At 45.6% G+C, this 15,228-nt stretch overlaps 1 protein-coding gene across 4 annotated transcripts in view; it reads left to right on the top strand.

The window, feature by feature from the left end:
• Window positions 1–5,928: 5,928 nt before the first annotated feature.
• Window positions 5,929–15,228, top strand: part of AGO2 (argonaute RISC catalytic component 2) — an 85,405-nt gene continuing 76,105 nt past the window's right edge. For 2 of the 4 annotated variants that reach the window (XM_056522821.1, XM_056522819.1), the window contains exon 1: window positions 5,929–6,245. In XM_056522821.1, coding sequence (XP_056378796.1) covers window positions 6,224–6,245 — 22 coding nt within the window. In that variant the 5' untranslated portion in view covers window positions 5,929–6,223. The remainder of the gene's footprint in view (window positions 6,246–15,228) is intronic. The other 2 variants (XM_056522818.1, XM_056522820.1) reach the window with 1 other exon arrangement.

The raw sequence follows: 15,228 nt of genomic DNA, 5'->3' as shown, positions 1-15,228 counted from the left end.
TCTTGTGAGTATAGGTTACTGTGACTGAGTTATGTGTACTGAATTCTGAATGTACACTGATTAATTTTATTAAAGTGAAGTCAGTCTTGATATAAGATTGGTATGTTTCCTTGTTAGGTGTTAGTGAAGGGTGGCATTTATTGTTACTCCCAGAGAAGCTGAGAGGGCACCTTTAAGTAAACACTATAACACCTGGAAGAGGTATATATACCTTATATATTTTTTTCTGTACAGGAATTTTATACTTCCGTACAATAATACTATTTACATTGTTGACATTTTATGTAACCCGACATTTTATTTGTTTGAAACACAAAGGTTACATATCAACAGCACAACACTTAGGATATTCAGGTTATATTTACCTGCTGTTTAAGTGCAACATTTTTGTGCACAAAAATATATTATTATTACATTATTTACATAAATGGTCAGCATGCTTCCGTGCCTGGGACATGTATCTCAGAGCACGAGATTGGGGTTCCCACATGGGATGGACAGGAGTATCCCGTGTCATGTTAGTGAGCCTGGATTGGGCTATAGTGGGGTTTACATTTACCACCACGTTGACCTCGGCAGCTGAGGCCTCAGGGACAAGTGTAGGTGCCGGCGGTTCCGGCCACACCTCCTTGGGTGGAGTAGGCCGCGGCACATCAGTTGGTGCCTGAAGATGAAGCCACACCTCCTTAGGGGGAGTAGGTGTAGGCACATATGTTGGTGCCCGATGAGTAGGTCTCACCTCCTCTGGGGGAGTAGACCTGAGCACATTCTCCGCCAAAGATGAACTGGAACTTGACTTTCTCAGATATTTTGGAGCCATCACGGGCGTCAGGTACTACTCCTCCTCTTCAAGGGCATCTGTAGACCTCCTCGACCGTATCCTGTGGGGATCTGCATTCCAATCATCAGACAGGAAATAAGTAAATGGAATTTGCGTAGGATTTTTGGGCCTTGTTACGGCTGCAGCCCATTCACCCCAGAGACTCTTGACTGGGGTGTACTCCACAATCTCCCCTCACTCCAGGGAGTGGTATTTTTTGGGCAGGTAGTCTAGCTGAATGGCCGTTCTGTTAACCAATATGGTCCCTCCGTGCCGGCAGTCCTGGAGGGTACCAAAGCCTCTTGCTTGGTCAAATTTAATCACTGTGGTGCGTCGGCGCTCTAAGGGTGGCTCACCCTCTTGAGGATAGTCCAGCATCCTGATGTACATAGCTTCCAGCTTTTTAGTTTCCCTCTGCTGCTCCACCTGGACTTTATAAGGGAGGCGTTTTGGGCCCGTATCTCTCCCTGTGCTGGGCCTTCAACTTCTCAATGATGTCGGCGACTTTGGCCACCCTGCGGACCCTTTCGGCCTAGGCGGTAGGGACTGGTGGATGGAGCTTCCCTGGCTGGGGAAGGATGTGGTCCCGTATATACTGTATAAGCGCAGGCTCATCGCCGAACACCCATTTCGGGAGAGGGGGTGACCGCGGGCGTTCGCTGGCTGGAGCTACTTGGGATAAGGGGACCTCTCTCTCTGGGCTTGAGGAAGAAGAAAAGGCAGCTTCAGCCGGAGTACTCACATCCGTTGCTGGCCACCCATCATCCTCTGGTAGCGGAGGCAGGTTCCAGGCCTCCTCGGCCCCAAGGGACAACTGCTGCAAGCGGTCAGCGAGTTCCTGTAATAGTTGCGCTGCGACAACTTTCCCCTGACTCGGCGCCATCTTAGGACTCTTCTCACATGTCTCGGTGGGCTCCGCCATCTCCGTACACCTCGCTGCCATCTCCGGACTGTAGAGGTCTGGCCGCGTGGCTTCTTTTATATGAGGCTCCCACAAGATGGCCGCCAGCCTGAAGTACGTCATCGGTGCAGCTCTGACTTCCTGTCCCCTGGCAAACACAAGCAAAAGATAACAGTTCCACTTTGGTATCGGAACAGCTACACAATGTCCACGGCCAGGGGCAGGACGCAGACTAGCGCGGGACATTTTGGCGTGATTCTCGGGTTCTTCTTTAACCCTTTCAGGTACGGTCTGCAGTGGAGCACGTAGCATGGCTTCGTTCCTGATTTTACACATGGCCACAATACAGTTTTCTTCACCTACCCCCTTACTTTTTCTTGCGCCCACGGTTAAGCACAATTTCAGCAATAAAGTCCAGTACACTTTTGTGTATGGGACTTTTGGGCGCCATTTCAATTGCTACTTGCGTTACTTCTGGACAGTTCATAAAACACATTCCTGCATAGGGAATACACCTGTTTTCCGCTGAGGGTGGTCAGGGTAGCAAAGTTATTAAAGGCACACACCCGTATCCTGTTTGTGACGCCAAAAGAGTTGTGGTGTCTGGGTTGTTACAATGATATTACAGGGTCTGGTGGTATTAACCCTTATTTGTCGTCACGCCAGAGTGAGGTTTGCTTAGTATTGGAGGTCCTGCTGCCAACCGGCCCACCAACGGCGGGGATAATAAACGGAATGTCCACAGCAGATTTTATGAGATAACTGGAAACTTTTACTTGAACTTTTATGCAAGTATACAGTGTCTCTCGAGGTAACTGGGATGCAGGTTCCTCACAGGCTTTGCTGGGACTGGTAGTAATAAGCTTTATGCAGGCCACTGTGCTACTAATTAGAAGCTTTGGGTGAATAGTAGTCACTGGATGCAGGATTCTTAGTCTTTGGCCTAGATGAATTGAATTATTGTGCTTGCCTGATAGTCCAGAAGATAAGAGCAGGAACCAAGAGAGCAGGAACAGGAGCACAGGAACAAGAGAGCTAAGAGAGGGAATTTAGTGACTACAGCCCTTTATATACAAGGGGGGCTGGACTAATCCCATTGGCTGCAAAGCCTGTAAGTCCTGAACCCAGAGAACTCTGGGTACATCACATGACATTATTACATGACCCCGGAAGGTCCTAAACATTTATACAACCATTATCATATACCTTGTGACCTGGGTAGGTCCTATACATTTGTACACTATACAAAGATACATTTCTATGAGGAGATCAAGGGGCAAGCCCTGCAGGAGAGCCCTGTGGAATGGAGGGACAGGGCTTGCCCATGGACAGGACCAGGTCCTGTACTGGGACACCAAAATAGCACTTAACCGTCAGTAGAGCTAAGAATTTATTTATTCAGGGATCACATTAATACAGCGGGGAGATACATACACAGACAGCAGGGTAGACACTTGTCAGCAACAGCCGTTTCCTGTGTCACTGCGCAATTCTTCAGGCCGGAGGTCACAGGTTTTGATAAATTTCCCATTTAGTTCCTATTCTGGCTCTTGTGTCTTTTTTTTTTATGTTTCTTTATCTGCCGTGTCTCCTTCTGCCCATCCTCAGTTACTGAAACCTATTGCAATGCCATGAGTATGGCCATTATTTACTATTTAAGGATGTGCACCCCCTGAGTTATCAGCACAGGAACATACCTGAATGGACTGTGACGAGTGTATACACGTGAGACAAGTGTGCAGTGCCTGACTGCTTGCTTCTTTTGACTAATCATCCTGAACAATGGCTTCATCATCACCAAACCTATTTACTATTGATACAATCAGAGGGATCCACAATGTCTCTTACCCCTAGGGCATTGACTCCTGAGGAAATGGTTACCACCTTCCCTGGTCCTCTCCCTGACATGCAGCCCCATATCATAAATAATGGGAAATGTGAGTTATTTTTAGGTGTCCTCTTTATGAGTCCTATAGAACGGTCTAGTTCCTACATAGTCTCCTTGACCTGAGGAAGAGGGGTGCAGACCCTCTCGAAATGCATTGTCCACTACTTGTACACTGCAATAACAGAATGCTGCTCATCACTTTCTGGAGTCTTTGCATCATTCCACGCCGTCTCCTGACCCAGAAAGTGCCGGAAAAGTGTCATTTTTCTACAAGGATCCCTTCAATCCTTTTTCTGTAAGAAATACTTTGTTTTCTGGAAAAATTTCAGGGGTGCCAACATTTATGGCCATGACTGTATGTAAATGTAATATAATTCATCCATTTCGTACAGTTCTAAGGTTGACTCTTGTTTTTACCCATTTGTTTTTTATTTGGTTTGTTGGACATTTTCTTTTGCAGGCATACTTTGAATTTTCTATACTGATGCTGAGACACATTCCTTGGTCTACCCTTGGTTCTTTTATCATTTTCCTAATTTCTTTTTACTTGCTCTATAGTTTACATACAGCTAACTGGGAACAACCATCAACTTCTGCAACACTCTGTGTTGGATTTCCATCTTGTATGAATTTTATAATCCTTATTTCTTTCCGTTGGATATCAGGTCTCGGCTTTTTTTCTTTCAAAAAAGTCAAAAATTGCAGATTTTTGGTCGCATCACATCCCAGATAAAAAGGAATAAAATGTGTTCAAAAAGTGAAATATGCAAAAGTACTGATAAAAGCTACAGATCCCGGTACAAAAAATGAAAAAAGGTTAGACTTTTTTTCAAAAAGTAGTACAATAATAGAAAAGTAGCTAAACATGGGAATCGTTTTGATCGTATAGTCCCACAAAATAAAGAGAATGTCAGTTTTACTGTAAAGTGCACTGCGCAAAAACTAAAACCCTTTAAAAGTTGCAAAATTGCTGTTTTCTTCTTAATTTATCTATACAATTATGTTTTTTTGGTTGCGCCATACATTTTATGGTGAATTGAAAGGTGTCATTACAAAGTACAAGTGGCCACGAGATGCACATGGATCTGTGGATGGAAAAATAAAGAAGTTATGGCTCTTAGAAGGCGAAGAGGAAAAAAAAAAAAAAACTCAAAAATGAAACTGTCTGTATCCTTAAAGAGTAGCTCCTATATATATTTTTTTCTGTCCCTGCCTATTGCCCATCTATCCCTAGCCCCCTTCCTGCTTAATTTTTATTTACTATATTAAAGAGGTCTTTTTGGCTGCCTGGTAGTGTTCTCACTACCAGGCAGACTTCCCCAGCAGGCGGGACGTCACTGATGCCTGCTGGGGCCGACACTTCCGCCCTTAGTTCATCTACACAGGGTGCTTCCCCAGCTGTTTCACCTCTAGAACTCCCAGCTTGCCCTGACATCTATTGGCTGTCAGGGCATGCTGGGAGTCATAGTGGTGAAACAGCTGGAGGCACCCTGTGTTGAAAACAATAAGATAGGGCCCGTGTTAAAACCCTGAGCCCTGCTCTTCCTCAACCCCCATGTTAAAACCCCGATCCCCGCACTCCCCTAAACATACATGCAAACAAACTGCAGAGTCCAGCAGCAGCGGCATGCAGGTGCAGCAACGGCAGCGACATGGTGCGGGAGGAGTGGCCGGCGTCTGAGGCCAGGGAGCCAATGCGCTCGCTCCTGCCTATCTGATTGACAGGCAGGGAGTGAGCGCAGGCTGAATGAATTCGGACCGATTGCCCGGCCGGCATCGGTCCGAATCTAGCCTGCATCCGGGCACTAAGAGGGAGACCCCTAGTGGCCGTTTTTCAAACATAAATTAAAACATTTTAATAAAAAAATAAAATAAAGAAAATATATTAGAGATATGTTGTAGTACATATAAAAAAAAAAGAGTTCATGACAGTGCCCATTTAAAGAGCAAGTCTATGGGAGGGGGCGTGACAGCATTGAGGGGGCGGGGTGTGACATCACGAGCTTCTGGTGCCGACTCCAGTGTTCAGAACAGTTTGTTCCAAATGCTGAACAGCAGAGTACCCCTTCAAAGGCATGCTGGGAGTTAGTTTTGCAACAGCCGGAGGCACCCAGGTTGGGAAACACTGTGTTATAAGACGATACTTTTACACTCAGGCTTGTGAACAGCGCCTCAAGTTTTCCCTCACAGTTCGCCCACAATAAATATGGCGGCGCAGTCACGGCAAACAAAAAAAAACAAAAAAAACACAACAGTTGTGGCTGTTGACTGAGTAACCATAACCGCCACTCTGGCCCCGCCCCTTCTTGTTACCCGCCCTTTTTTCCCCTCTCAGATGACATCAGTGAGTCCGGCTGGTGGCCGCGCCCCTAACCCAGACGTAGCCAATGATTGTCCTCGACTTGCCTCCTCACGTCGGCGCCCTGCCCCCCGCCTTTCTCCCCTCAGTTCACGTCGCGTACGGTGTAGAGACACGGCGGTGGCGGCGGAGTGTGCGCGGATGGAGACCTGACCGACGAGAGTTCACCAGCCGGGAGCCGCCATTACCGACTCGTCGGGAACTTTATCTGTTTTCTTTATTCTCCCTCCTGTGTGACTGACTGGTGGAATCAAGATGTACGCCGGAGCCGGCCCTGGTGAGTGCTGTGAGGAGGGTTACGGGGTCTCCGGTACATCCCCGGGGGGGGGGTGGTGGGCGGCCGGTGTTATACTCCATAGCTCTCTCTTCCGTTACCGGGGCCTTCTCGGCGCCATCTTGCTAAGAGACCGAAATAGTTTTTTTTTTCTCCTCTTAGTAATAACGGTCGCGGCGCGCGAAGTCCCGCTTGAGGAGCTTTTTTTCCCTTTGGTCACGTGCCAGGCGTCTCCCGGGGCATGCTGGGTAAATCTGTCTTAAGAGGGCAACCAAGTCTGTAGACGGGTATTTTGTGGTCCCTTCTTGTTCGTCATTGGTGGAAATAAAGTTTTTTTTTTTGTTATAGGAAAATTCAGTAATATTATTTTTTTTTTGTAATTGAACTCAAGTTAATAAAGGTCTTTATCCAGGTAAAGATTGAAACTGAATTCTAAGGTCAGATTCACACCTAGTGGCTGTGCTGCTGGTTGTAGAACATTACTACCCTAATATAATACTACCACACACTGTGCCCTGGAGTAGAGTGCTGCTGCGCACACTGTTGTTGTCCCCCGGAGTAGAATGCTGCTGCGCACACTATTGGGGTGCCCTGGAATAGAGTGCTGCTGCGCACACTATTGGGGTGCCCTGGAATAGAGTGCTGCTGCGCACACTATTGGGGTGCCCTGGAGTAGAGTGCTGCTGCGCACACTATTGGGGTGCCCTGGAGTAGAGTGCTGCTGCGCACACTATTGGGGTGCCCTGGAGTAGAGTGCTGCTGCGCACACTATTGGGGTGCCCCGGAGTAGAATGCTGCTGCTCACACTTGCGGTCCCCGGAGTAGAATGCTGCTGCTCACACTTGCGGTCCCCGGAGTAGAATGCTGCTGCTCACACTTGCGGTCCCCGGAGTAGAATGCTGCTGCTCACACTTGCGGTCCCCGGAGTAGAATGCTGCTGCTCACACTTGCGGTCCCCGGAGTAGAATGCTGCTGCTCACACTTGCGGTCCCCGGAGTAGAATGCTGCTGCTCACACTTGCGGTCCCCGGAGTAGAATGCTGCTGCTCACACTTGCGGTCCCCGGAGTAGAATGCTGCTGCTCACACTTGCGGTCCGCCGGAGTAGAATGCTGCTGTGCACACTTGCGGTCCCCCGGAGTAGAATGCTGCTGCGCACACTGTTGCGGTCCCCCGGAGTAGAATGCTGCTGCGCACACTGTTGCGGTCCCCCGGAGTAGAATGCTGCTGCGCACACTGTTGCGGTCCCCCGGAGTAGAATGCTGCTGCTCACACTTGCGGTCCCCGGAGTAGAATGCTGCTGCTCACACTTGCGGTCCCCGGAGTAGAATGCTGCTGCTCACACTTGCGGTCCCCGGAGTAGAATGCTGCTGCTCACACTTGCGGTCCCCGGAGTAGAATGCTGCTGCTCACACTTGCGGTCCCCGGAGTAGAATGCTGCTGCTCACACTTGCGGTCCCCGGAGTAGAATGCTGCTGCTCACACTTGCGGTCCGCCGGAGTAGAATGCTGCTGTGCACACTTGCGGTCCCCCGGAGTAGAATGCTGCTGCGCACACTGTTGCGGTCCCCCGGAGTAGAATGCTGCTGCGCACACTGTTGCGGTCCCCCGGAGTAGAATGCTGCTGCGCACACTGTTGCGGTCCCCCGGAGTAGAATGCTGCTGCGCGCACTGTTGCGGTCCCCCGGAGTAGAGTGCTTCTGCGCGCACTGTTGCGGTCCCCCGGAGTAGAGTGCTTCTGCGCGCACTGTTGCGGTGCCCCAGGGGTTGAGTGTCACTGCGCGCACTGTTGCGGTGCCCCAGGGGTTGAGTGTCACTGCGCGCACTGTTGCGGTGCCCGGGGGTGTCGCTGCGCCCCTGTAGATTTTTGCATGCCCCGTTGAGATGATTAGGATACAGTAGTTGTAAAAATTTTGCATCAAATTTGCAACTTATGAGTTGACCCCAAGAAACCTTAGGCAGAAGTGCAGTGTCTCTGTTCACAGCTGCTTTGGAGGGAACTCTATAACAGTGGTTCCCAACCAGGGTGCCTGCAGCTGTTGCAGAACTACAACCCCAAGCATGCCCAGACAGCCTTTGGCTGTCTGAGCATTCTTGGGGTTGTGGTTTTGCAACAGCTGGAGGCACCCAGGTTGGGAGATACCGCTACAAAATGATATGCGCTGTTCTTGCTGACAAAATGATGGATACTTTGATGAACTCTGCATTGATGGATCCAACTGCGTTGGCGACATGTAAGGCAAGGGATACACAGCCGTTTTGGCTGCAAAAGGGATTGCACGGCCAATGATCACCATTTCTAGCTAAAAGTGCATGGGGTCACATGTTGACCGGAGTACCCTGAAGTTATCAATGATCAAGGATTGTGTGTTGCAACGGGAACCCATTCGCTTACATTTGCTTACATCAGCATTGAGACCAGAGTCTTAACCATTCATTCAACCAGAGTATTTGTGCATTTTGTCTGTAATATTCTATTTGACTATTAAAATAATATCCAAGTTGTATGCAGGAAGAAGAGGAACCTGATTTATGTCTAGGTTAGTTATGTGCAACCTGCAACCGAACATTCAATTGGCTTGAATTTTTGGGGAAGGTCCTGTCACTATTATTGGATATGATATTGGACTGTGACATTGTGACCTTTTAAAGGAGTAGTCCCAATTTAGGAAAATGTATCCCCTATACGCAGGGTAGGGGATAAGTGTCTGATCACTGGGGTCTGACCTGTTGGGGGTCATCACATTCCTTCCATGCTACTCTATGCGAGAATCGGAAATACACGAGTACAGTGCTTCGGCTCTACCATAGAGAAGGAGCATGCCAGCCTCCTGCTGCCTGCACAAGAAGAATGCCACGCAGGAGATCGTGTGGGTTCCAATGGTCAACACCTGCTATTCAAAGGATAGGTGATAGATTTTCCTAAACTGGAGTTTGCCCCCTTCATTTTAGCCGAAGATGGCAGACTCGGCACCCAAACCCAGAGTGACCAAAATCTATTATATATATATATATATATATATATATATATATATATATATATATATATATATATATATTAAATTTTTTTTTTTTTTTTTTTTGCAACAACCGTTGCGTTTGACAGAAGAGATTTTGGAATGGCATGCAGAAGTTAAAGAAGAATTGCAGAAAATTTGGCTGTATGGTTTCTAAGCCTTACGTACATAAAGCCATGAAAATGCTTCAACCTGCCCAGTTCTCTCCCCTGTCTTATTGTATTGGGGGGATAGTCGGACACATTAATTCAGTGGTGGTCTCCCAGCCATGACCCTTCAGCTGTTGCAAAGCTACAACTTCAAGCATGCTCGAATAGAGCAGCAGTGTGTGTGTGTGGGCACAGTGATAAGACTCCCACGATCCAATACTTATCCCCTTTCATGTGGGTAGGAGATAATTGTCCATGGTTACGGTGCATCTTTTACTCCATGATGTATGCCTCCCTGACTTTATTACTGCTTAGTGCAAGTATTTAGTAGTGCAAATATTTTGCGTATTGTGGAAGTCATGTGGTGTGGCTCGCAGGCATCACATGGCACAAAACCCACGTGTTTTTCTGTGATGCTCGGCTGCTTAGGTTATGTGCTTATAACATGACATTATGTACCGCTTTACATAGCAGCATTTTGGGTAAGGCTAAGTTAACATTCCGCATGAAAATTTTGCATGTATTTAAAGCCAATACACTTCAATGGGATTCTCCTTTCCCATTCACACACCAGAACTTCTGCTGCAGGAATGACATTGAAGTGAATGGGCAATTAATTTCTGCAGAATTTGATGCTAAATTTTTATGCAGAATTCCGTGCAGAAAATCTGCTGTGTGAACATATCCTAAGTGTTTTATCCACATGCCCCCTTCGCATCGTTCAGTGTTTTGGTTTATTATAAACCAATCATATTACAGTCACTAGAAACTGGCCTAAAATTACGATTTGCTCCAGCTTTACCTGTGACTTTTTGATACTCAACAATTGCTGCAACATTTCCAGCCCCTCAGAGGCCGGTGAGCATTGTTTGTGGTTTGATCGGCATGTGAGTTGTATAACTATCTGACTGATATTGAATGACACCAGCGGTAGAGATGAGCGAACTTAGAGTAAATTTGATTCGTCACAAACTTCTTGGCTCGCCAGTTGATGACTTAACTTGCATAAATTAGTTCAGCTTTCAGGTGTTCCCGTTGGCTGGAAAAGGTGGATACAGTCCTAGGAGACTCTTTCCTAGGACTGTATCCACCTTTTCCAGCCCACCGGAGCACCGGAAAGCTGAACTAATTCATGCAGGAAAAGTCATCAACTGCCGAGAAGCTCATGACGAATTGAATTTACTGTAAGTTCGCTCATCTCTAACCAGCTGATGTGCAGCACTAGCCGGTTATTGGCATGTGAACTTGTAAGCCCTTGTATTGTAAAAGATCCTTTGCGCAATTCCGGAAGCTACGGATACCACAACCCACAAGGTTTATTTTGTTGATTCTTGAGTTTTTTTTTTCTCTTTATCCTCAGTAGTGAGTTCATTTCCTAGGGGTGAGGCCTCATAGATGTAAGTGAGTGCGCAAGCGAGTTTCTGTTCTAGGATGCGCAGTTGGCGACTGTATTGATGTCGGGTCCTTAAAGATGCCATATTTCCTATGTTTTCATGAAGCAGCATATGATGAATGCGTATTTAACCAAACACTCTTAAAATTCTGCAATTTTTAAGCTAGGGTCACATGTAGCACATCTGCAGCAGGCTTCCAGCAAGCAGTATATTTTGCTACCCATTGAAGTTGAATGGGCACTGTCAGATCCCAAAACTTTTATGTGGTTACTGATGAAAGTTAACCCCTGAAAATCCCACCACTAGGGGTCCCTATACCTACTAGCATACTAAAAGTTCTGCATCAGAATCAGGCTTGTCCACGAGTCCTGGACAAGAGATGAGCATGCACACCAATCACCTGCCAACACCACAAGGGAGGGACATGTCCCCTTCCTCTAAGAGTATTTCTAACACTATGAGCTGATAAAGAGGTAACTTTATAATAAATATGTGATAGAGGCAAAAAATTTGATGTAACTGGTCAGGATTAGATACTGAGTAACATTTTATTTTTATATATATATATATATATAATATAATATATATATATTTTTTTTTTTGTGTGAACTTACAGGTACACTTTAATATGTCATATTAAAGGGGTATTCCAGGCCAAAACTTTTTTATTTTTTATATATCAACTGGCTCCGGAAAGTTAAACAGATTTGTAAATTATAGTAAATAAAGAAAAAAAGGTGTCCTGCACTCACCGCTTCTATCCAGGTAATCCTGCTCCCATCTCGGGTCACGACTCGAACACGGAGGACATGGGTTGTGGAGCGCTCAGAGGCGACTGCCGGCGGTTTCACGCATAGGAATGCGCTTCATCCGGCCTCGTTAACGTCATCGCGCTGTGCGAATTATAAAGGTGCAGCTGGTGAGTCACATGATTCCAGGTGAACTCTCACCCCGTGTTACATTCAAAAGTGAACGGACCGAAAACGCCACATAAGGAAGCAAAAAGCAAGTTAGGTAAGTACATCAATACTAATAGACCTAAATCTGCCCTGAATAAACAAAAATTTATAAAAAAGGGGAAAAATCTAATTTATCATTTAACCCTAACGGCCCCTGTGCGTCAAGGCGCAGTATCCAACGCGCCTCGGCACGCAGGAGCAGACGACGTCTATCTCCTCCAGAAGGGTGACAAGGGATTGTTTCAAGACCTCCAAATTTTAACGTGGTGCAATTTCCACCATGTATGGATTGCATATGCTGAACAAATCTTGGGGAACCACCTCCTTTTCGAACCGAGTACATATGCTCACGCACTCGGGCCCGGAGTTGTCTCTCGGTTTTTCCAATATAAAAAAATTGGCAACTACAACATAAAAAATATACAACGAAGGTGCTCCGGCAGGTGATGAGGTGTTTTATTTCAAAAACATAACTCCCTAATTTAATAGAAATCGCATTAATGTTGTGAGGGCATTGAGGACAGAAGCCGCACTTCTTATTCCCTTTCGGGGCTATACCAGACAACCAAGTCTCCTTGGGATGTGCTTCTCTATTCAACTTCTGACCCTTCAGTAGATCAGCAATAGTCTTGTTTTTTCTGAAGGTAACTATGGGTCTATTTTGTGCTGTATTCACAATGTCTGGATCTGCCATTAGTAGATACCAGTTCTTAGTGATGGCAGATTTGATAACGTGATTCAGAGGGCTGTTTTTAAAAGCAAACGTGAATTTTGAATTTTCTTCAGTGGTGGACGGAAAATCTTTTTTCTTATTTTTTGAATCAATAAGTAAATCTTCTCTGTTTTTAATTGCAGCTCTCCTGTAAGCTCGTGCTAATACTTCATCAGGATACTGACGCTGTCTAAAGCGTGTAAGTAAGTGTCCTGCTTGTTCCTCGTAATCAGACTGCTTGCTATTATTTCTTTTTAAACGTAAAAGCTGGCTATACGGAATAGAATTTTTAGTTTCAATAGGGTGGGAGCTCTTATAGTGCAAAAGAGCATTTCTTGCCACTTCTTTCCTATAGCCTTGTGCCAGAAGCTGGTTATTCTCCACATAGAGTTTAAGATCCAAAAATTCGAGACTATCTCCCCCAAACACACTCGTAAATACCATGTTCATAGCATTGACATTAAGATAGGCTACAAAATCCTCAAACACACTTGGAGGCCCGTCCCACACCACCAGGATATCATCCATATACCTCCAAAAGGCCCGAATATGCCTTGAAAAAAGATTGGAGGTACTGAAAACATACTCCTGTTCAAACGCGGCTAAAAACAAATTCGCGTATGAACAGGAGGTGGGACTCCCCATTGCGGTTCCGACTTTCTGTCGGAACCATTGATTGTCGAATTGAAAAGTATTATTGTTAAGAATAAACATGAGGGCATCACAGATAAATTGTACAAAACCGTGTGACTTGTCGGTCCTATTCAGAATGTTTTGAATGGCTTGCACACCCGTAATATGGGGAATGCGGGTGTACAACGCCTCTACATCTATAGATGCCAATGAGAAAGAGGGTTCCCAATTAAAGTCGTGAATAAACCTTAATACGTCTCCTGTATCTTTAAGATATGTTGGAATGGAGGTAAGGAGGGGTCTAAGGGACCAATCTACGTATTTAGATAAGTACTCGGTCACCGAACCCACCCCCGCAACAATAGGTCGTCCAGGGGGGTGGGTGCGGGACTTATGTACCTTAGGTAACAAATACCAATTGGGGTCACTGGGGGTCACAGGTATAAGACGTTCCGCTAATTTCAGATCCAACACTCCAACCTCTACATAGTGGCGAAGGAACGATCTCAACTTCTCTTTAATACGGCTCGTAGGATTCTCCGACAACTTTTCATAGGTATCTATCGCAGACAATTGACGCTGAGCCTCTTGGTTATAATCAACTTTAGACCAAACAACAATACTGCCTCCCTTATCTGCTCTTGAGGTGACAAGATCCTCTCTCTTAACTAACCAATTCAGACCTTCAAATTCATCGTTAGATAAGTTACTCAGTGGATGGGGGTAAATGAGTGCCTTCATGTCATTTTTTACTGCCTTCATGAACAAATCAATAGGGCCACCCGGTGCCAAGGGAGGGTTGAATGTGGAGGGGACCCCCCCCAAAAAAGGGGGGGAGTCCCCTCCACATCGAACCTGTGTGGCATCATCTGATGCCAAGTCAACTAACATATTCGTAAACTCCATGTCATTAGCATCAAAACCCTTAACAGGGATAAAGCCCAAAGGGCCTATATGGCAAGGTGTATTACAATCAATTAATGCAGGAGGTTTTTTTATGGAGCTGGAAAAAAACTTATTGAGGTTAATTTTACGAACAGCCCTAAATAAATCGACTTCAAAGGAGACAAAATCAAAACCTTCAACTAATCCAAAATTCAGACCTTTAGACAAAGCAGTCAGAGTACTCTGGGGGAGGACAACATCTGTCAGGTTCTCCACCAGAGTCTCCCCTGCTAATCCCTCCAAGTGACCTCCTTGCGTTTCTGTGCCCACTTTCCTCTGAGCGTGCCTCTTTCTGCCCCCCCTTCTGGTCTTCTTTCTAAAGGGGGTTGCTGAGTATAGGAGTTTCCCTGGCTAGAATCTCTATTACCCTCATCTAAAGCGCTCGTGTCTGATTCAGTGGTCCAGAAATCTTGGCTTCTGCGACCCTTGAAGTTTCTTCTTCTAAATCTTCTACCTGCATTTCTTCTACCATTTTTGTTATTATTGGTACTCCAAGAAAAAACATTATCGTTGTCATAATCGCGCTTATCGCGCACAAATTTGTCACGTTTTACTTCTTTTATCTCAATCTGGAGGAGGGCCATCTTCTTCTCAAGATTTTTTAAGTGGTTGCTTGGATTTCAGATACTCGTTTACGAAATTCACTTTTAGACCTTTCCAAATCTTCAGTAATTTTAACATAGTCTCTCTGATGTTGTTCCAGGACTATTTCTACCAATTTCAAAGCATGTTGCATATGTGCAGATTTCCAAGCATGCATGAACTCATTACTATCCAAAAATTGGGACGGAAATTTATAATTCCTTTGTAAATTACTTCTATTAAAAAATCTTAATCCTTCCAATAGTTAATAGCTTCTGAAGTTGAGTTGTCGTTTTCTGTCTAACTGCTCTCTGATGACTCACATCCCGGGAGCTGTGCAGTTCCTATGGGGATATTTTCCCATCATGTACAGCTCCCGGGACGTGACATCATCATTGAGCAGTTAGACAGAAAACTTCAGAAGCTAATAACTATTGGAAGGATTAAGATTTTTTAATAGAAGTAATTTACTAATCTGTTTAACTTTCCGGAGCCAGTTGATATATATAAAAAAGGTTTTGCCTGGAATACCCCTTTAAAATGCAGTCCAGTCTACATACGTCATGTTACAGAGCAGGAGGATATATAGCTGTGTGGG

Source organism: Hyla sarda, chromosome 5 (genome assembly GCF_029499605.1).
Source record: "Hyla sarda isolate aHylSar1 chromosome 5, aHylSar1.hap1, whole genome shotgun sequence".
NCBI lineage: Eukaryota > Metazoa > Chordata > Amphibia > Anura > Hylidae > Hyla > Hyla sarda.
Note: the sequence above shows the minus strand (reverse complement) of the source record. Positions and strands in the feature narration are given on the sequence as shown.